General features: G+C 35.3%; 1 protein-coding gene and 2 long non-coding RNA genes across 3 annotated transcripts in view; 2 read left to right on the top strand and 1 right to left on the bottom strand.

Moving 5' to 3' along the window:
• LOC144554584 (uncharacterized) overlaps window positions 1-23878 on the top strand; it is a 49683-nt gene that overhangs the window by 14272 nt on the left and 11533 nt on the right. The window lies entirely within an intron of this gene.
• LOC144554830 (uncharacterized) lies at window positions 8294-9172 on the top strand. Its single transcript, XR_013511770.1, has 3 exons — window positions 8294-8378; window positions 8893-8956; window positions 9143-9172. It is a non-coding gene; the product is annotated as an uncharacterized LOC144554830 (long non-coding RNA).
• Window positions 13923-17628, bottom strand: LOC144554426 (uncharacterized). The gene is made up of 3 exons (XM_078302746.1): window positions 15326-17628; window positions 14905-15201; window positions 13923-14814 (listed from the first exon to the last, which is right to left on the bottom strand). Exons 1-3 carry the CDS (start codon window positions 17626-17628, stop codon window positions 13923-13925), a joined length of 3492 nt encoding a protein of 1163 aa, XP_078158872.1.

The raw sequence follows: 23878 nt of genomic DNA, 5'->3' as shown, positions 1-23878 counted from the left end.
GCGCCTGCCCCCCTCTAGTTCCACAAGGGTCCGCCCCTGCCCATAGCCATCGCGTACTAGTGATGACTAGATCTATTCACCGCCAAGCTCTGACGGTTGAATCTATTCACTGACGTGCCCCGACAGTTGAATCTAGTCACCGCCGCACTTCGGCAGCCAAATATTTATCGCCTTTTTTTATTTTTTTCCCTCTTCCTAGCCATATTTTGGCAGAATTTCGCAAGAACACAAAAGCTTCTTTCTTTAATTTTTTTTTTTTTTTTATAGTTTCCAAAGTGAGGTCTTAACACGGTACATAACATTCAAAATCCCACTTATCCAATACTCATACTAAAATCGCATTTTATTTATATACGAATATTATTCGCACTTATTTATAATTAATATAGAAATAATTCACAAACATTATAATATATTTTAATTAGTTTCTAACAATATTGATATACTATTTTTATTATAAAAGTTAGAACTATTTTGAACTATAACCATATTAAATTTTACAATTTCGAACTTTACCGACCTATTTTGATTTTTAACTTTATACTATGTGCTAAATTCTTCCACCTCTAATTAGAATTGTTAAAAATGAGTTTACATTCAAACAATTAGCATGCTTTTATATTATAATTTACATCTTATTCATAACACTAACAAGATAATTATTCATAACAATTCAAAACACTAACAAAAATATATTTTCCTTTTTTCGTGAAAAAAAGGTTAAAATTCAAAATAAAAATATGAAATACAGAAATCAAGATAAATTAATTTTTAAAATAAATAAAAAACTATTTTTATTATGCTTGCCGATATAATTTAGTATTCTAATGGAGTTGCTATTAGTATACTGATAAATTTTAATTTTATATTTATTTAAAAATTAAATTACAAAATTTAAGAATAATCAAACAATATTGGTAGAACTTAATGTGTGTAGTTTTAACATAGGATCATTATTTCATACAAATACAAATAGATGCATTACTTCCAATGCTTCGCTTCATGCCTTTTTGTTTCCTCCAATATTTTAGCAAAATTTGTATAGGTAAAATAGTATTTTATTTAGCTATATGACTATTTCTTTTTTGAATGCAACTTTTAATTTTTCTAAGTAATAAATTCGGAAAGGGGTGATTTAAAGAATATTTTTACTACAGGAGCTATCGATATGTAGCCAATCATATAAATCATTTTGAGCCGTTCAAATAGTAAACTTTTAGCCTCATAAATTCATTTATTGCCTAAACTATCTCATGTCAAATCAATGAACGAAGACCAAAAAAATGTGACGATGTTTTAGTGCTTCTCGTATGATTCATTTAAATCTAATAAACAGAAAAGGGTGCTAACTTATTTAGAATTTACATAGAACTAATAAAATTTTGTAATTTAGAAAATGTGCCATTAAATATCACAAAATTTCCTGATATGGTATTTAAAATGTAAAAATTTCAGTTAAGAAATATATTTACGAGTATAACTATTTTGTTCTTAATTTCAACAACTTTCTTTGTGAATTCAACTCTAAAATCTATCGCATTGATTTCAAATAACAAATCCGAACTATTGAAACCTGTCTACTTTGTGAGTGATTCATCTACATGTAAAATTTTTAAACTTTCTACTTAATTTAGTATAAAATCAAACCGAGTTTTTTAAAAATACCCAAATTTATAAATATTTTATTATAAATAACCACAGTTTTGTCAAAATTTGCCCGAATTACTGAAGGAGTGCTTCTGAGCCCAAATTTGCACATCTGATTAACATATCAAAACACCTTCAAAAATCATGAAAATTTACCGACATGCATTTTTGACTTCATAGAACAATACTATGAGTTTCATACAAAATCTCAAAACAGATCGTGAGATATCGGCTCTCAAAAATTGCCCGAACTGCTGAAGGAGTGCTTCTGAGCCCAAATTTGCACCTCTGATTAACATATCAAAACACATTCAAAAATCATGAAAATTTACCGACATGCATTCTTGACTTCATAGAACAATACTGTGAAGTTTCATACAAAATCTCAAAACAGATCGTGAGATATCGGCTCTCAAAAATTGCCCGAACTGCTGAAGGAGTGCTTCTGAGCCCAAATTTGCACCTCTGATTAACATATCAAAACAACTTTAAAAATCATGAAAATTAACCGACATGCATTTTTGACTTCATAGAACAATACTGTGAAGTTTCATACAAAATCTCAAAACAGATTGTGAGATATCGACTCTCAAAAATTGCCCGAAGTGCTGAAGGAGTGCTTCTAAGCCCAAATTTGCACCTCTGATTAACATATCAAAACACCTTCAAAAATCATGAAATGCAAGGTAAGCGACAGGGCCACCGTCCTCTCCGTTCCACTACTGACAGGTAGAGTCGAGGTATGTAACATTCAACCCTGATTATATTTCATTCCAATATTGTATGAAACTTCACAGTCAAGAATGCATGTCGGTAAATTTTCATCATTTTTGAAGGTATTTTGATATGTTAATCAGAGATGCAAATTTGGGCTCAGAAGCATTCCTTCAGCAGTTCGGGCAATTTTTGAGAGCCGATATCTCACGATCTGTTTTGAGATTTTTAATGAAACTTCACAGTCTTGTTCTATGAAGTCAAGAATGCATGTCCGTATATTTTCATAATTTTTGAAGGTGTTTTGATATGTTAATCAGAGGTGCAAATTTGGGCTTAGAAGCACTCCTTCAGCAATTCAGGCAATTTTTGAGAACCAATATCTCACGATTTGTTTTGAGATTTTGTATGAAACTTCACAGTCTTCTTTTATGAAGTCAATAATGCATGTCGGTAAATTTTCATAATTTTTGACAGTGTTTTGATATGTTAACCAGAGGTGCAAAGTTGGGCTAAAAAAAAAACTAAAAAAAAAAAAAATTCTAAACCGTAAGGAATATATACGGTTTGGAATTTTTAAATAAAAAAAATTCAAACCGTAAGGAATATTTACGATTTGAATTTTTAATTCAAACCGTAAATATTCTCTATGGTTTGGGCAAAAATAAAATTTTGACAAAACTGTGGTTATTTATAATAAAATATTTATAAATTTGGGTATTTTTGAAAAACTCGGAAAATCAAGCAGTCAAAATTAAAAGATTTATAAATTAATTTTAATGCATTCATTTTTTGAACATTTTTTGTCCACTTGACTCTATACAAAATTAATTTGAAATTTTAAAATTTTTGCTTGTAGATGCATCATTTGTGAGGTTGATGGATTTCAACAGTTCAACTTCGTCATTTGAAATCAATCATATTAGGTTTAGAGTTGAGTTTACAAAAATGATTGATGAAGTTAGAAACACCCTAATTCTACTCTATATTTACAATAGCAACCAATCAAGTGTATAAGAAAAACAAGATAACTGATTTTTTGTTGACTATGCTTCGATTTAGGGATGGCAAAAGAGCCTAATTGACCCGGCGACCAGGTCTTACCCGCCCGGCCTAGCCTTTACCTGGTCGGCCCGATACTGTGATGGGTTAGGTAAAGGCGGACCTATAGCCGGGCTGGGCCTGGGCTTATGTCGAAGCCCACAGGCAGCCCATGGGCCTTTATGTTAAAAAAAATAAGCAGACTAGCCACCTTTATTTACTATTAAATTATAAATTATTTTGTTGCTCCAGGATCAAAATCACATTGTTGTTTATTATTAAACTATGAATTATTTTTTTCCATTAGAAAAATCACATTACGAATTGTTTTGTTTCTTGTACGGTTCATTTGATGTGGTTGAATATGGATGGGCCAACGGGTATGGGCGGGCCAGACAGGCCCATGGGCTGGGACAGGCAAGGGCAGGCTTGGGAGAAAGGCCCATGGGTGGGCCGGGCTTAGATTTTCAAGCCCATCAGATTGGGCCGCACAGGCGGGCCATCAGTTTTTAACGAGCAAGCCGGGCATGAACTTAGTAAAATACCCGTGGGCTAGGCCCATTTCCATCCCTACTTCGATTACATTCGATTTAAAAAAAAAAAGTAAAACGAAAGAACATCACAGTCCATTGGGCCAAAGAAAACACCACTTTTATGTAAAATTAGAATTTATGCTTTAAATGCGGTTGATTTTATATCGTAGATCTATTATAGTAATATGTTGTCTTTTAATATGTTAACCCATATCAAAATAATATAAAGCGAGTTAAAAAAGGGGATTCCATAAATAAATCAACCCACTCTCGAGTTTGATCCATGATCCATGCTATCAAATATAACATGTTGATCTAAAATTTTCTCAAAAAAAAAAAAATGTTGATCTACAAGACTACAATGATATAACTCATATTTAACTTCAGAAATTATTAAGATCAGGCCATATAAATTGGACCGTAGGACATTTTTAATAAGTTGAAATTTTATCGCAGCTGCGAATAGCGTATGATGATCCGGGTCAAATTAAGGATCTTTCATGGGTCATAGTGGGCCAGGTCACAAATCTTGTTACAATGGTTCAGACTTCAGACTTCAAACTTCAGACTAGTGAAGTGGTAATGATGCTTAAAAGGTTAAATTATAATTAAATTCCAACAAGTTCACAAACAGTAAAATATTTTAGGGCGAGTTACCAAAGATCAAGTACAAAGTTAAGTAATGTATTTACGTACAAAAATTTATAAGTTTTCAAAACTAATTTAGTATAAAGTCAAATGGTGAAAAATTGATGAGAAATGAATGCACTAAATTTATAAAACTTTTTTTATTGACAGCTTAGCTTAACACAAAATTAATCCTAAAATTTATTAATTCTTTTATAAATTTTTTTTTGACTGATTTCAACGACTTAGATTCATTAGTTAGAGCAATTCAATAAATTTTGGAGTTAACTTCACAAGAGATTTGGTGCCCTTAAGAAACACCCTAGGTCTACTTTTATTTATGGGAAAATTGTGAGAATGCCATTATAAAACCTTGGAAATGTGAGAATGCCACTATAAACTTCAAAATTGTGAGAATGTCACTATAAAACTGTCAAATTGTGAAAATGTCATTAACTGTGTATTCTTATACTATTAATCTTATTAAAAAATAAAAATTACAGTACTGACTAAAATACCCTTCACTAGTGGAAATTATGGAATCAGGATCGGTTATATACGCATATCTGTATCGGAATACAACCGATCCTGATGAATGCGATACTGATACTATCAGGATCGGTTTTTTATTTTTTAAAGAACCGATCCAAATAGTAACTATTAGGATCGGTTTTTTATTTTTTAAAGAACCGATCCAAATAGTAACTATTAAGATCGGTTGTTTATTATAACCGATCTTAATAGCAGTTATCTGGATCGGTTTTTCTTAACGAACCGATTCTAATAGTTATATTCTGGATCGGTTTTTTTCATATCCTCATTCTTAAAAAAAAAAAAAACTTTTAGGATCGGTTATTAAAAAATAACCGATCCTAAAAGTTTTTTTTTTTTCAATTAGGATCGGTTATTTTAAACAACCGATCCTAATAGTGGTAATCTGGATTGGTTGTTTAAAATAACCGATCCTGATGTTTTATTGAAGCTAAAAAAATATTTTTATTTATTTGACCAGCTTCCATATATATTTTGCTGGCCAGCATCCTAAATTTTTTTTTTTTGCACAGTAAGAAGCAATAATCAAATATCATATACACATCCTAAATTAAATATCATACACATCTTAAATTATTACAAAAAATTCATATTCATACAAAGTTTTGTGAAGCATTACATATTATAACAAGAAATTTAAATCCAAAAAAATTTAATTAACAAACATACAAGTGACTAATTGAGCTATTTCTTCAATTAACACACATTTATGCAATTAATGTAAAGCACAACAATAAAAAAAACAATAATTACCTCTTTTGCAATCACATCACTTGAGATTAGAAAAGACCCGACAAACAAAAACAAAGGTAACAATTAGATGAAAAAATATTTTACAATAAAAAATACAAAAAAAATGTGTTTTTAAAAGTATAATAATGAGAAAATTAGATAAAACTAATACCATGATAGTTGATCGGCCGGATGATTAAGTAACTTGAGCGAGTTGTCCTCAAGACTGTAAAATAATATACAAACACCATTAATTAATTTTTGTAACAATAAAAAAAATTAAAAACTGACACAATTGAGAGGCTCGGCTTTGAGAGGAAGAGACGGAGAGAAAGAGAGAGAGAGACACGGAGGAGAGGGAGAGACGGAGACAGAGAGAGAGACAAAGAGTACTGAGGATTTGAGAGGGAGATATGGAGACATAGAGAGAGAGATGCTAAGTTGAAAATAAGAGGTGCGAAATGAAAATAAGAAGAACCCTAAGCAGGTTATATAGGGAGTTATCATTAGGATCGGTTGTTTATAAAAAACCGATCCTGATACTTTGAAAAAAAAGTATCAGGATCGGTTGTTTATAAAAAACCGATCCTGATACTTTGAAAAAAAAGTATCAGGATCGGTTTTTTATAAAAAACTGATCCTGATACTTTTTTTTTTCAAAGTTGGTTCTGTAAAAAAAAAAAAATAGTATCAGGATCGGTTTTTTATAAAAAACCGATCCTGATACTTTTTTTTTTTTTTAGCCGAACCAACTTTGAAAAAAAAAATATCAGGATCGGTTTTTTATAAAAAACCGATCCTAATAATTTATATAAGAAAAATCACTGAGGTAAACCCCACTCATATTGATGGTCTATCAACCATCAAACGGCTACCATTTATTTTCTTTTTTGTTTGGTAATGCATGTACACGGATAAATAATAAGAAAAATGTGAAAAATATAAAAATTATTTATTTGTGTTTGTATGGCCAAATCAACTCTACTATGATCAATTTTGTACAATTTTATTATTATTAATGGCATCAAATTGTTAAATGGAATGCAGACCGTTCATTTCTGCATGATCATCCAACGGTGAGTCTGTATTTAAATGACATGTAATAATTTTTAAAATGATCAAGATATAACATGGAACATTAATAACGTAAAAGTGCCGAAGGCCCGACAACTGTAAGTTTTGATCCAACGTAAACTATTTACGGCCGTGCGATGTTGCTATATTGTTTTGCTTTGATGAACTAGTAAACGAATCCCGAATTGTATCAAATTTTATAATGGTGAAATGAATATGACATTCTTTCATTTTAACGGTTCCGATCGACCAAATGCTGATGTTCGTATTCGTTCCTTCACAACCCCACACAACAAGGGTTCAAGTTCTATGTATATTATTATATGGCACAAGTCATTGATGCATCATGCATGATTGTATAAAAAAATTCAATAGTCAAAATGACTTCAAAATGAAATATCAATGTCAAATAATTAATTATATTATCACATAAATTTTAATAATATAAATTACATTAATTTTCATCAAAATTTTTTTTATAATTGAACCATATGCCATATACAACAGCCACATATATATTATATTAATCATCACACTAATTACATATAACACAAATGCCTAATTACATATACTTCTCATTATTAAAATTACAAACATAAATATTTTAAAATATTGATAAAAAACTAATTATAAAATGAAATTTGCTATCTCAATTTTGAAGCCGTCACTGTGCCAATTTGTTTTTAATCCGAACAGGGCATTTTAGACTACATACAGCGCACCACACAAAGTTGGTTCTGCAAAAAAAAAATAGTATTAGGATTGGTTATTTGAAATAACCGATTCTAATACTATTTTTTTTTCAAAGTTGGTTCTGCAAAAAAAAAAAAAAAAAAAAAATTACTATCAGGATCGGTTTTTTATAAAAAACCGATTCTGATACTAATTTTTTTTTGCAGAACCAATTTTGAAAAAAAAAATAGTATCAGGATTGGTTTTTTTTATAAAAAAACCGATCCTGATAATATTAGGATCGGTTGTTTATAAAAACCGATCCTGATACTATCAGGATCAGTTGTTCTAAACAACTGATCCTAATAGTTCAACTATTAGGATCGGCTTTTTCTAGGAACTGATCCTGATAGTATCAGGATCGGTTTTTATAAAAAACTGATCCTGATAGTTCACAAATTAGGATTGGTTGACTAAAAAACCCGATATAATTAGTTTTTAGAATCGGTTTTGTTCAGAAAACCGATCCAGATAGGTATTAGTATCGGTTGTTTCATATAGCCGATCCAGATAGGCCGATCCTGATTCTTGTTTTTCCACTGGTGCTTACTCAAGCACGAACCCTAGCCTTAACAGCGCGTTAGGCCATCTCCCTTCCGCCTCCACTCTTCCTTCGTTACGCCATCTCCCATGACCCCGTAGGTTTCTCCCCTCCGTAAAAGGTTTGTCACCATCAGCAAATATCCCATGACCCGTGGATTGAAAGCTTTCCTCCCTACGTAAAAGGTTTGTCACCATCAGCAAAATTACATGCTCAATTAGTTACATAATGATTCTTGTGTTCCCTGAGCCGTTAAAAGATAACCCAGTGAACCAGTTCTAAAACGAGATTGAGACAATTAATCAAAGCATAAAACCAAGTTTTAGTTAAATACTTCTAATAACCACACAACAAATGGGAAGCCAGAGGTCTGCCTAGTTAGGATCAGCATGGAACGAACATAATTAACTGTTGTGTCTACAGAATATATCTTTGTTTTATTTTGATTATTCTAAGGAATAAGGCATGTAAATTTCAGGCCTCATTTCAATTTAATTGACAAGTAGTTGAATATTTTGTTTAGATCTAATTTCCTCATAAATATTGGTTTACTTTCCCATATGAACGAGAAATATTTTGAAATTGTCCTTGCTCATTCATCAAAACTGTAATAAACCCCCTGTTCCCTTTCCACAAATTGCAGAGAAAATTATTAGAAATAAAAAGAAACCAGAAAAGGAACGGGAAGCGTGCTGTCAGGGTTTTCATCCTTCCTGTTGGATCTGGTTTCGTCAGAATTTGGGCATGTCTGAATTTGATGCAGGTACTATTTTCTCTTTGTTTCGACATTTCCATTCATTGCATAAGATTTGAATAAATTTTACTTTAACATCCAAATTATATACATAAATGTATTCATACATAGTCAAAGTAATGCATGCATCCACTATACCTCTATAATGCTACTGTTTATGATATGGATCCTCAATTGAGTATTATTTATGTGTAGGTGAGTTTCTATCGGCTCAGATATAGGTGGAGTCTCATTTTCTTGGGTTGTTTTAATAAGATGCATTTATTCCTAAGAACATGCATAAAATGTTGATTCAAATAAAAGATTTAATAAGATGTCATGCATAAAATGTTGCTCCAGCTAACCCAACCTGTTTAATAATACCATTTTTCTATTTTTTTGTTTTTGCAGAAAAAGAAGATTAATCAATGCTTAGCAGGAAAAGAGATCACTTCTGCTGAAGGAGAAGTTTGTAAAATTGTTGCTTTTGTTGTGTTATTGCATTTGATATTTGCAATTTGATATTTGTGATATTTATTATTGTTGCTTGAAAGTGCTATTGCATACTTGCTGTATGTTACATAGCAATAGTATTTGATATTTGCTATTTGATATTTGTTATTTGTGTCATTGCTGCTTTTGTTGTGTTACAAAAATATGAGCACCAGAGTGCACAGTTCATATGAGCACCCGAGTTCACAGTTCATTGCTGCTTTTGTTGTGCCACAAAAAATGGGAATACAAAAATACGTATACTAAAATAGTCTTTTTAATTAATTCTTAATAAAAACAGTATAAGAATACACAGTTAATGACATTTTCACAATTTGACAGTTTTATAATGGCATTCTCACAATTTTGAAGTTTATAGTGACATTCTCACATTTCCAAGATTTTGTAATGGCATTCTCACAATTTTTCCTTTATTTATTGTCGAAAAGTTAACAAATTAATAAAGTGATAGTTCTTGGTGCAGGGGAATCTTCATTTATGGGTGCTGAAATTTTATGGTGAAAAGACAGAAACACTCCAAATTCAAATTAATTTGATAGTGGAGGTCAGCAAATCAGCAATTAATTTGATAGTGGAGGTCAGCAAATCATCAAATAATCAAAGCAATTCCTAACTAAGACCAAGGCATTTGCCTTCTACTTTGACCGAAATCTTGTTAGAGTTCGTAACCATGAAGTAACTCAAATTTTAAATTTGAGTTTAAATTCGGTCTAATCAGAACCTGACCAATCTGATCCTAGATAGAATGCACGGGTCTCTTTGATATCCGTGCTAAAGTTGATTGGATGGTCTGGATTCAAACTAAAAATTTGAGTTACCTTAGGTGACATGAATTAATGCTGTTATTAGTCATTCCGTGCAGCAAATGATGACCAAATTGGGAGTGATGAAGTCAAAAAAGTTTAGACTTGGAAAAATGTCAGGGTGACTTGACTTGGGAATTGATTTGCTCTCGTCTTGTTAATAATTTAGAAGTATAAAATGATGAAGATGGATGAAATCAAGGGACACTAATACTGTTACTGGTATCAGTAGTGTAAAGGTTTTTGGGAGAAAAATGACGAGTGAATTCATGCTCTGTTTGCTTCTCAGCACTATGGTCATGCAAACTGCTATTATTGATGGCTCAACCTTAGATTCGGATAGTCCCCTTAGCGCGCCCCAACCCCCTCCCACCTTAGATCCGGATAGTCCCCTTAGCGCTCCCCCACCCCCTCCTCCACGTAAGTGTTATATCTCATTCTAACTAGGGTATGCTAATTTCGATGGAAGCTAGAATAGATAGAATAGCAAAATTTGAAATTAGTAGATGGAAATAGAGAAAATATAGTGATTTTAGATTAGTGTAAAAATGGTGCTATTTAGATTAGTAAAAATGTTGTTTGAATTGTACATTTAGAATAGTAAATAATTGTAACTGAGAAAAACTAGTGTTAACAATGTGATAATTAAGAGAAAAAAATAGACAAGTAGAGTCTCAAATAAATTGTCATAACATGGAGATCACATAAGTGATGTCAACTTTGTCATTTTGGACTGTGTTAAAAGAAATTTAAGAAAGAGTACTATTTTTGTTTCTCTTCACACTTATGAATAATAACTATTCAAACATTTACAAGAAATAGAGAATAATAGCTGTTCTAACTATTCCAAATAACAAAAATATTATTTGTACACATTGCTATTTCAAATAGCCCATATTCTTGATGCATCCAAACATACCCACAACCAAATTAAGCTATGGTACGCCCAATCCAAATTAGTATTTTCAAAAACAAATATACAAAGCCAATTAAGTCTTAATTTCCTTTACAATCTATAGTCTTTCTTTTAGGCAAAGCTAACCTTTTTTTTTTTTTTTTTTTCAATTTGTACATATAACCCGGCCCCCATATTCATTATGTTGTCAATCTTTGTACAAATATATTCAGATGGGCGGATAAATATGCCAAAAGATCATCACTACCATCCGTCGGACCCGACAAGTTATCACCCTAGAGCTTCAGATATCGTTGGACCCGGCAGGCGCTGCTGCACAGAGAGATGTGGCGGCTGCTAGCGATGCTGGGAAAAAAATTATGAGGTTTCTGGATACTAATATCAACAATTATATATGTATGATTTGGTATTTAATAATTACCTGGTTTCAAGCAGGCTAAGAGAACTTATATAACTACATTTTACATATTGTATCCATTTTATTTCGGCTTCTATTAATCTAGCTAGTAATTAATTATTTATAAATGAAGTGTTGACCTGATGTGTATTCAGAAGTTAAGATTTGTTTGACATATAATATAAGATTGCTTTTATATATATATGATTGAGTATATGCAATCATATGAAATCTTAGAAAATTGCTTTAATTTTTAAGATATCCATTTCTGTGGATATGAATATGAATATGAATACAAATAATTATCTGTATCTGTATTTTTTTTATCAATTTGTTTTAATATCATTTATGTTTGGAAATAAATATTTTTTGTTGGTATGATCTTTTGCTTCAAAATATAGTTATATTGATTATGAATTATTGTTAACAAGATACATATTTAATTTGTAATGACATAACAGTTTTGAAATGCGAAAAACCATTTTGTTCATCATAATAATTATATTTGGAGGGATCCACTAAAATCTTTTTTTGGTGACACCGAATTACAACCTGCATTTTTAAAATCCAAACAGTCGATCCAAACCGTTCAACATGATGGATATATTAAAATGTGCTTGCAGCTCAAATTTTATTTTGCTTGAATTTTTTTACTATTTATTAAGATGGGTACAAAAATTTAATGGTCTGAAAACAACGTTTTTGTACAAAAATAATTAGTTATTCAAATTTTATCCATCTATATTCATATCTTTACTTTTTGATATGTATTCGTATTCATTTAATATCTGATCTCTATCTATATTTATGTAATATATGACCTGTATCCGCATCAAAAATAAAATAAATACAGATATGATTATATTACTGTTTGATCTGTACGTATCCAATCCATTTTAATCCCACAGCCCGGTGTGTACACTCTGTCTAATTGATTGACTCAAAATTTTTCTTAGTGCTTTCTTTCCAATAAAAAAGAAAGATCCACTGATGTGGACATAGAAATCAATTTAATTTAATTGTACCAATGCAGTAGATTCATTCTTAAAATTTGCATAAGCGGTTTTTAACAATTAATTCCAATTGTTGAATTGGAGATGCTCTAACATCAATCAAGCTAACACTTTTTGTTTCCCTCTCTTTTTCTCACAAGTTTTGGAAAATTAAGAATATTTATGCGCGTATGCGGTACGGTTAATTATATATCACAGATCCAATATGCTCTCTTTTTATAATAACTTGATTTTTCAGAACCACATCTTTTCAAAATAATTAAAATAATACGAAGATATTGGATGACGTGAATTTTATAAATAAACCAACACTACTAGAATTTTCGCTTTTTTCAAGGGTAGCATCTGTATTTTCAAGGGTAGGAAGGGCCCTTGGAAATAAAATCGGGTTTGCTGACACATCTAACCATTTTCAAGGGTAGTCCCTTGAAAATAGTAGCGCATGGAAATCCCTGATGCCAACCCTTGAAAATGTTTGCTATCCACCCTTGGAAATACTTTTGCATGACCCATGACCCACTAAACAGAACGAATATTATATTTTATTGAGAGCCCATATTATTTTCAAGGGACTACCCTTGAAAATGTTTTGGTAAGTTTGTTTATATTATTTTATAGTGAGGCTCATGGAAATGCTAGAGCACAATACCCTTGAAAATACTTTGTTGATTCAGTTTATATTATTTTATGCTGAGGCCCATGAAAATGCTGGAGCACACCCTTGGAAATGTTTTATTGATTCAGTTTATATTATTTTATAGTTAGACATAATATTTCCATGAGGCTACCGTTGAAAAAATTTAGCTCCTGAAGACAGAAACGTTTTTGTTTATTTGAGATGCCCCTTTGAATAATGAAAACAAAAAAATGACAACAATAAGACTAGTACAATAAATACCCACAATTTCAATTAATAATGCTAAATTATATAAAAATATTACTAAATAACAGAATAATAATATCATATTTTGTTTTCCATGAGAGCATCGTTGGAAAAATTTAGTTCCTGGAGACAGAAAAGTTTCTGTTTATTTGAGATGCCCCTTTGATTGTTTATCCAAATTAAATTACAATAGCAAGCATTATTTAATTGAGTTGTATAGAAGGAAACATTTGATTGAAAACATAAATGTTAATTAGGTCTTTGTTAGTGCAAACATATATAATTTAGATACAATTTTTTTTGACAAACATGATATCTCCCTTTGACAAATGACAACATGTACCTATTACAAACAAAAAATAAGAGAACAAGGTTAGAAAAGGCTTCGATGAAAATGAAGCACACCGGATTAATAAAGTGTAAAGTAATGTGAAATGAAAAATATAAAACATATGTGTGTTGATTTACCAATTAGTAGTCTTCATCGGGATCATCGGAGTTTAGGTCAACTTCATCATCTTGCTCCATGCCATCATCGTGCTCTATGTCGTCATTTTGCTCCATGTCATCATCATTCTCATCCTCATCTATGTTGTTTTCGTCCCTCGCCAAACTCGGCGGTTCATTTGATGTTGCCGACGGAAGGGTCGTCGTATCTATCACTAGCTCCAACTCGTTTTCTCGAATGATCATACCATCCCAATCAATGTCTTCCCCAATTGTTGGTTCAATTGGATTATCCGGTCTTTCCTCCTGGTAAAATTCAATGTTTGTATCATCTCCTTCGGAACGAAACCTTGACTTGGGGCTTGTTTTCATTGCCACCCACCATTGGCGTCTTTCGGCCTTTTGCGATGGATAAGGTAGGTAGTATACTTGTGTTGCTTGAGCCGCTAACACAAACGGCTCGTAATTTGTAAGACGAGAAGTATGCTTAACCTCAACAATACCATGTTTGCGGTCCACCTTGACACCGTTTATTATGTCAAACCAATCACACCTAAAGAGAATTACCGTGTGGGCATCATATTGTAGCTCAATGACATCTTGGAGAATTCCATAGTAATCGATTTGTGTGTTGTTTGCATCCCACTCTCCTTTAATGCAAACCCCGCTACTTTTAGTTGACATGGTTTGCCCATACTTTTGTGTGTGAAATCGATACCCGTTGACTTCACAACCTTCATAGAAGTAAGCTTCTTTGCTCGGCTTCATTCCCGCCATTCGTATGTAGTAATCGCCTTCCTCACGAGAATTTATTACCTTTTTACGTAACCAAGTTGCAAAGCCCTCTTGACGAATTTTTGGGAGATCTACCGAGCTTGTGGCTACTCCGGTGTTAAGCATGCATGTATCAAACTCTCTGCGTATTATAATATGTCAATATATTAGATTTTGATATGTTTTAGAATAGAATTTTCAAATCATCAAAAACAAATCTATAAGATTGTACCCCATGTACTTCTCACAGATCTCCGGACAATTGAGGATGACATAAGCGTGTGCCGCATCAAAATCTGTTTCAGAGAGAGGCCTTCGTCTTTTCCTGCCAATGCAACGGGTCGGAGTATCGAATATCGAAAGTTGTCCCGCCAAACGTCTACTTGTTTCAACTCCTTGGCCAATGTTAGAATTTACTGCAAAGTAGTCTTTGGAAAATGTACCAATTTCTTTGGCAATTGTAGCCTCTACGATCGAGCCCTCAACCCGTGCCTTGTTTGTGACTCTCATCCGTTGTTCTTTGTTACGCCTGTAAATGCAACAATTGTTTAGTGTTAGCGCCTTGATAAACTATTATGGTTTAGAAATAGAAGCTATAGGTAAGTTTAGTGTTCATTTATGTAAAATAAGAAGAAATTACAAACCACACGAACCTTTCACATGCAAACATCCAACGGGCCAATACTGGCCCACCCATTCTAGCCTCGTATGCTACATGCAACGCAAGATGCTCCATGGAATTGAAGAAACCCGGTGGGAAAATTTTTTCGGCCTTGCACATTGTGACAATGAAATCATCTTCTAATGTTGCAAGACGGTTTGGATCAATTTCCTTCGCACAAATCTCTCGAAAGAAGGCTGAAATCTCACATAAAACATCCCATACAGCATCCGGGACAAAGTCTCGAAATGCGACGGGGAGGAGGCGCTCCATGAACACGTGTAGATCATGACTTTTAAGTCCAACAAAGGTGTTAGTGTTTAGATTAACCAACCTTGACCAATTGGATGCGTAGCCATCTGGAAATCTTACTACATCCTTGAGCCATTTTAAAACAATCACCTTATCAGATGGAGAGAGTGCGAAGGGGGCCTTTGGTTTATGCATCTTTCCCGGGTGGCCATCCACCGGGATTAGGTGCTGGGTGGGACGATCACAATATATAGCCAAATCTTTCCTTGCTTTTTCATTATCCTTTGTTCTGCCACCTATGCTTAAAAGCGTGTATAGCAAGTTTTCAGTGAAATTCTTCTCCAAATGCATCATATCCAAATTGTGTTGCAACAAATTGTCTTTCCAATAGGGTAAACTCCAAAAGATACTCTTCTTTTGCCAATGGTGGGTAACACCATAACCCTCAATCTGAAATAATGGTGCATCTTTACCCCATTTAATAGGCGGGATCAAACTCACTATGTCGAGCAGCTGCTCTCCCGTCAATCTCGGTGGTGGCGGATCATTCTCGACTCTACCTTTTATGAAATTCTTCTTATCTCGACGGAATGGGTGATCCCGAGGTAACATGCACCTTGTACCATCGAACCAAGTTGCTTTTCCACCATACTGAAGTTGAAAAGCTTTTGTCTTCTCCATGCAATAAAAACACCCCAACCGGCCTTTTGTACCCCAACCACATAGCATCTCATAAGCCGGGTAATCACTCACCGTCCAAAGTAGTTGTGCATGCATTTGAAAATTCTCTTTTTTATACCCATCCCATGTATGTGCTCCAGTTAACCACAAACGGTTCAATTCGTCGATTAAAGGTTCGAGACATATATCAATATCCCGGCCTGGATGCTTTGGTCCCGGAATGAGTAGCGCGAGAAACATGCTCTCCTCTTTCATTATCATCCCAGGTGGTAGGTTATACGGAAAAACAAATACCGGCCAACACGAATATGGAGCTGCACTCGAGTTGAACGGCATGAATCCATCCGTTGTGAGCCCCAACCAAACATTTCTAACCTCATCTGCGAAGGTGGGATGTTTTTCAGCAAAATGCTTCCAAGCCTCGGCATCCGCCGGGTGCTCCATCATCGGTGCTTTATGACGCACACCTTCCTTGTGCCATCTCATATTCTTCGCAGATGATGCAGTCATGTACATCCTTTGCATTCGTGGTGTGATAGGTAGATAGCGAACTTGCTTTTGTGCAACGGGCATAGCCTTTTTATTAGGTCCGGGAGGCTTATACCTTGGTTCAAGACATACATCACACCGTGTCTTCTTCTTGTTATCCTCACTGTAATATAGCATGCAAAAGTTGGGACATACATCTATTTTTTGAGCCTCCATGCCCAATCCATCAGCCAAACGCCTCGCTTGGTACCAATTTTCGGGCATTTCTTCACCCGGCGGAAGCGTTTCCTTCATAACTTCTAACACATCATTAAATGCCTTTTGGCTCATTTGGTGTTTAGACTTGACAGCCATGGTACGTGACACAACCGACAATACGGTGTGTTTTTCGCATTTCATTTCACCCGTTGCGTTAAACTTCCATAGTGGTTTCTTTGATGCTGCCATCATGTCGAAGAATTGCTTAGCCGCTCCAGCCGGTTCCTCCTCATTCCAATTGAATTCTTGACCAGCGGCATCCCTCACCATGTCACTCATTCGATCAGCGGCATTATTCGATGGTGGTGGACTTTGAGGTTGGTTGTTAGCTGAATTCGGATGTGGCTCCCCGTGTTTGTACCAAACAGCATATACACTGCAAAAGCCATGTTGATAAAGATGCAGTTGAACGGTTTCTATATCCTTGTTGTATAGATTGTCACATCTTTCACATGGACACGGGATACATTTATTTCCACTTGCATCAACACTCACAACAGAAGGATGGGTCAAAGCAGAAGCGATGAATTCGTCAACACCTGCCATGAATTCGGGTTGAAGAGTTCCTCCCGTATTTGATCGGCCATTGTACATCCATCCCCTATCAGTGGCCATTCGATGTAACCTTGACAAATTAATTCAAGTTCATTAAATAACTGTACAATAACATAGAGAGTGACATGAAGGCTTGGCGTTTGATTCACATGACAGTGGGTATATATTTTACTTGGGTTGAAGTTTTCATTCTTCACAAAACAGTGAGTAGTTTCACCATTGATACTGTTATGGTATTCTAAAATGAGTACTTTATGTTGTTTGATTCATTAAAATGGCTCACTGGTGCATGGATTGTAACTTACTGTCACAGTGGAAAAATTCAAGTTACTGTCACAGTGGAAAAAGTCACAAATGGTTATTTTCTAGTCCTAGAAAAACAGATTTGTTTCCTTATTTCCTCTTTTTTTCTCTTGATATTATTGAGAGTGGAGATAGAGTGAGTGTTACCTACCTAAATGCAGTAACCAAAGAGGATGAGACCACAACAGAAGGTAAGATGGTGGGACAGGGTGATCGAAAGTTCTCCTGAAGAGAGAAATGGCGATGGGGTTTATCAGGTCTCACAGAACGGCGACCTAAATAGGGTTAGAGGCGATGGGTTTTCAATCGCAAGCTGAGAACGGCGACAAGGTTTTCACACAAAGAGAGAATGGACAGCAGATAGTTGCAATAGATAGGCGAGAAGGTTCTGATAGATAGTTGCACTTATTTCCCTCGGTATTCCAACGGAAATAGGGCCATATAATTGTTGGATAAAATATATATTGTTGTTTGCGTACCCATTGTACGCATAAATTTTGATTTATTACACACCAACAATTTCCATGATTAATCCACTACCCAAAGCCCTATGCCTTCAATGCACAAAGCACAGCATGCATACTTTGTACACATGTACAGATCCTTAGAAATCAAAGTACACTACATTGACAAAGCACAACATGCATAAATTAAACACATCATACACATCCTACAATTATCAGTTTCAACCATAGCATTTTAAAACATTAACAAGATCACATCCTGCACATCCTTTAGCTAACGAACCTGAGTTAAAGCATTAACAAGTCGACTGCTACACATCACAGTTCATACACATCCTACACATCACAGTTGCATGTTTGCCTTACCAGTATTAAACAGTTCATACACATCCTACGATTACCAGTTTCAACCGAAACATTTTAAAACATCATTACAATAACATTTCAAAATACTGTTCAGTCCTACGATTATTACAATCATCACATATATAATCCAACACCATGCGTCGATTGGTGTGCTCTGCCCCTTCAAAAGCTCTTCGATGCCCCATCATCCGTCTGTCCACCGCTGTTGCCCTCACCACCGTTGCCTTTTTTTGACGGACCCTGCCCAATCAAAGAGCAAACAAAGACTCGGGGTTGGAAATTATTCATATAAGTATCATACGCATAAATTATTTTATGTTGTTTAGTTGCTTACCTTGTACATTGGAGGTGGACGTGGAGGTCGACTGCCGTGAGCCTTGAAGAGCTTGTTAAAACAGTCCTGCGTGTACTCATTGTATCTTTGAACATCACGCATTTCACATCTGTGCCGCTCATCTTGGGCAACTATGTCAGCAACAATCTTGGCACGTTCAGCAGCAAATTTGGCACGTTCAGCTTCTAATAATTCTGTCACCTCCTCCTTTGAGAATTTTTTATCTGCATCACTGGCAGAAGTGGCAGTGCTCTTGGTTGGAGTAGACATGTCTGCCTCCAATGTCTCCAAGACGCGGGTGGCTTTGCTTGTCCTTGATTTGTTGCCAAATCCAAATAACCTCCCTCGCTTGTCCTCTCCGTTCACAGCTAGCTCCCATATTTCCTCATCAGAAAGCCTCCCCGAATACTTCTCCTTAAGGGCAGAATAGGTTTTCTGTATTTGTTAGAAATAACTGTCAGTGATTGAAAATCTTTGGACTAACAAACACAACAGTTGATTTGCAAATTTGCTTTCTTCAATGTTAGACCCTCATATACATCAAATCATTAAAACAATGTATATATATTGTTTTCACTATTTATCCTCTAACTCATATATGAAAGGTATATGAAATTGAGAACCCTTAAAACACCCTTAAAAGGAAGAAAGAAACCAGAGTGCACGTTATCTCCAGGTGGATTAAGAGGCACTCACCGCTGCCTTTTCAGCGCTAGCGTTCACGTATTTCTTTGGCCCTTCCGGTGTTTTTATCATGTGAGTTAAATCGAAAACCTCCTTCAACTCCACTGGTGCACCCCCCTTCTCTTTGCACTGCAGATTGGACAAAAATGTAGATGATGTTAATAAAATAAATACATTTGTAATTTAATTCAAGTTAATGTAGTAAATCAATACCATGGCTTGCTTGTGTCGATACATACTCCTAGAACCAGTCACGTGGTGGATCGGATGTTTTTGCTTCTTTTTGTTGTCACTGTTGGTCAACGATTGACTTGCAAATTTGTCAGTGGACCAAATGTCACACAACCCCTTCCAGGCTTCTACATTTTTGCACCATTTAGGAGGGAAATCTTTCCATTTCGCCTTATCTTCCCCGTGTTTCTTCGTGTACGAAGCTCTGTCCTCTGCCAAATGGGAAGCGTAAGCGACCGCCGCTATATTCTCAAAAACATCGAGACAACGCAGAATTCTTTCACCTTCACCCCATCGATACCTCTGTAGGAACTGTTGTAGGATATTCAACCTCGTTTTACTTGGAAACCACCGGTATGACCTGCAAGGTCCTGGTAGGTTCTCCAAAGTCAGGATCCGAATCGTTGTTATGACTTTTGTGCAGAGGGGCTTAGTTGTGAACTCACAGTCACCAACCACTATGAGCTCTGGTCTGTCTTCCAGACGGGCTGGATCACGAGGCTTCGCAAGACCCCGCCCATTCCTCGGACCAGATTTGTCCGTCTTTCTCTTTCTTTTTCGCTTGCCAGTTGTCTCTTTAGCTGTAGACTCTTCAAGATCTTTCCCGCATGCTGCAATAGCTTCGGGATAACACCTGAGGGGCAGATGGTTGTGCATCCTCCTACCACCATCATCATCCAATAATATCTTTGACCCGCTCGACTGACCATCGTCAGATTCATCTTCTGAGGGATCTGAATACTGGTTCGCAGCCTCCTTCTGGCCCTCAGGCGGCCACCGATCCCATGGTTTCTGTGTACTATCCATAGGTTCCACAGGTGGCCTATAAGTGGACTGCTCAGCTTGGTTGGTGTCAGACGAAGACAGCGACCGAGACGGTGAGGGAGCCGGGACTGATGTCAAGGAGAAGTATTCATCTGATTGAGCCGGCTCTGATGCCTCTGACAGAGCCAGCTCTGATTCCTCTGACGAAGCCGACACTGATGCCTCCGGTTGGGTCGGACCCGTTGACTGAGGAGGCACTGATACATCTGGTCGGGCCGGACCCGTTGCCTGAGCAGGTTCTGATTCTGATTCATCTGCACCTCCCTTGTTTTCTGCGAAAATTAACAATAATTAAACACACAGTTATTTTGATTATTGTTATTTTCTAAATTCCTGATAACATCCTTACAATTAAACATATGGATATATACCCATCATAACTTCATCAATTAGATATTTCCCCATCAAAATCTTAAAATTAGTTATTTCCCCATCTAAATTCATTTATATTATTAATATACCCATTTGTTGATTAATCCAGTACAAACACTGATATTTATTAATAAAATTATATAAAATTACAATTCTGCCCTCCTTTTCATCTCCTCCAACTCAGAAAATAAAAAATATGCTTCTTCTCTCTAGTTGATTATATATCTATTCTTCAGTTTACAGATTCAAAAAATGATTTTGTGGTTTTTTTCGTCTTCTTCATTTCTCCCACAAATTTGTCATTCTCCTCAGATAAAAGCTTTCATTCCCTCAAAAGTTTAGTAATTTCATTTTTGGTTTCTGGACTTCTTGTAAATAGAAACTCGACTTCTCCATGTCCATCTTCACACTCTATCTCTGTTTCACCTTCTCCACATTTCCTCTATTCTTAATTTTATAGAAATGTGGAACTGAAGAAGGTGAAACAAAAATGGAAAGAGTGTGAAGAGGAGGTGAAGATGGACATGGAGAAGTTGACTTTCTCTTTACAAGAAGTCCAGTTAAAAAAAAAAAAAAAAACGAAATCACTAAACTTTCTATAGAAGAGGCAATAGATGAGACCCATAAAAGAATAAAAATCTTATGAGAGGAGAATGAGAACTTATTAGCGAAATGAAGAAGATGAAAGAACAGATGCAAAATTAACTAGAGAAGCATATCTTTATTCCCTGAGTTGAAGGAGATGAAATGGAGGGTAGAATTGTAATTTTATTTATTTTTACTAATAATAATTAGTATTTTTAATGGATTAATTGACGAATGGGTATATTAATAATATTGATGAATTTAGATGGGGAAATAACTAATTTTAAGGTTTTGATGGGGAAATATCAAATTGATGAAGTTATGATGGGTATATGTCCAAATTTCTCTAAAATATATAGTGTAGCATATGAACAAATGCACTAATTTACTAACCATGTAATTTTCTAAATGCACAAATTTGCTAACCATGTAATTTTCTCTCAACTAAATCTCAACAAATGCACCCATGATTATTTGTATGTATTGTTCACAGTACACACAGTAATTGGGACCCTTGAGTTCAATCCAACCAAATAATTTCATAACACAGTGATAAAAGAAAAACACAGTTTGACAAAAAGGGCAGTACCTGCATGTGGTTTTGTGGGGTTGATTTTCTTCTTCAATCCCGGTTTACCCTTTGCCCAGGATGGATTTGGTCCAAAAAATATCTTTGGACTTGTCGCTTTTGCGGATGTATTGTCCTTCTCGGGTGGATTGAACCTCGGAGATCTCCTAGGACTTGGCGCTTTCACAACTAAGGCTGGTACAATCGGGGGATCAGATTCCTCAGTCTCCATCGTTTGTGGCTCTACTGACTGAGTTACAACCGGAACCTCGGATTCCTCAGTCTCCATCGTTGCCTTATAGTCACGATTGAGTCTCGCAGATGTACGGCGAGTTACGACCCTGTACTTGGAGGCATCATCGTCCTTGGCCATGTTTTCTGTACCAATTAACACCATTTCAGCAATAATTATAAAAAACTAAAACAAAGATGCTTTCAAAACATATTGATTATTCCTAAGATGCTTTTAAACCGTGTCTTCTCATCTAAACACATTGATTTTGCCTAAGATGATTTTACTCACATACTGCTATGGTCTAATTTGTGTATACTCCTTTAAACCGTGTCTTCTCATCTGATTTACTCACATACCGCTATGGTCTAATTTACTCACACATTGATTTGTGTAGACTCAGCTAAACCGAGTAGCCTCATCCAATCTTCTCATCTAAACCGTGTCTTCTCATCTAATACACGATCAATATACAGCATCCCCGATTTAAAGACCTATTGGGTAGACCCTGATTATTGGTCTTAATTCAGTTGAAGGTGACAAAATTAACAGCGAAACCAACATAAAATAGTGACCTAAAAGTGATCCACGTACCGGAGTCCTCCGCACCGTCGGTTTGCTTCGTACCGGACTCCTCCGCGCCGTCAGTTTGCTTCGTACCGGAGTCCTCCGCGCCGTCGATTTTCTTCGTAGTTTGTCCGATATCAGCGGTTTGCCGATCGATTAGGCCGTCGCAGTGTGGCTAGGAGGCTAGGGTTTTTACTGTTTTCGTTGAGAGGGTTTGGCGATCGATTGAGCCGCCTTAGTGTGTAAGAAGAGGCTAGGGAAATGGGGTTCGAACTGATCGCCGCGGAGTTAAAAGGAGGGGTGCCTCTGCTGCGAAGTGCGTATCCTCTGAGATATCTCAAATTTTACGTGACCGACGTGTCCGGGGAGTGATGCAGGATCAGAATTATGTGTGCTTTGAGATTCGTGCATAACGTATTTAAACGGTTGGGATTTTCCATAAAGTCACGCAAAGTTTGAGATATCTCAGAGGATACAAATTCTCTGCGGAGAACGTTTGAAAGGGCGTTTTTTTCCAAAAAATTTTCTAAGTGCCAATGCTTACAGAGAGCACTCCCTTGTATCGCATTTACTGTCCACCTACCAAATATTTTGTATCGACTGGGGTAACGCAATATGCCATGTGAAATCAGGGCCATAAGATCATAATTGGCACGATTATTAACATATTTTAAGATGCTACGATGTAAACAGAAATATAATGGTACCTCAGAGAAATTCTCCTCCAGCCCTCTCACAATCTAATGGACGCTTCCATTGATAATCCAAGCTCTTCATCT

This window comes from Carex rostrata, chromosome 5 (genome assembly GCF_964058835.1).
Source record: "Carex rostrata chromosome 5, lpCarRost1.2, whole genome shotgun sequence".
NCBI lineage: Eukaryota > Viridiplantae > Streptophyta > Magnoliopsida > Poales > Cyperaceae > Carex > Carex rostrata.
The sequence above is the reverse complement of the archived record's forward strand: the minus strand, read 5'-3'. Positions and strand labels throughout refer to the sequence as shown.

Bases quoted from the DNA above. Each gene is read 5' to 3' on its own strand.
- LOC144554426 (XM_078302746.1), bottom strand. From the start codon at position 17,628: ATGGCCACTGATAGGGGATGGATGTACAATGGCCGATCAAATACGGGA. The intron at 15,202-15,325 runs GTTCGTGTGGTT...TTGCATTTACAG, and splicing joins TGGATGTTTGCATGTGAAAG to GCGTAACAAAGAACAACGGA. The intron at 14,815-14,904 runs GTACAATCTTAT...TATAATACGCAG, and splicing joins ATCTGTGAGAAGTACATGGG to AGAGTTTGATACATGCATGC.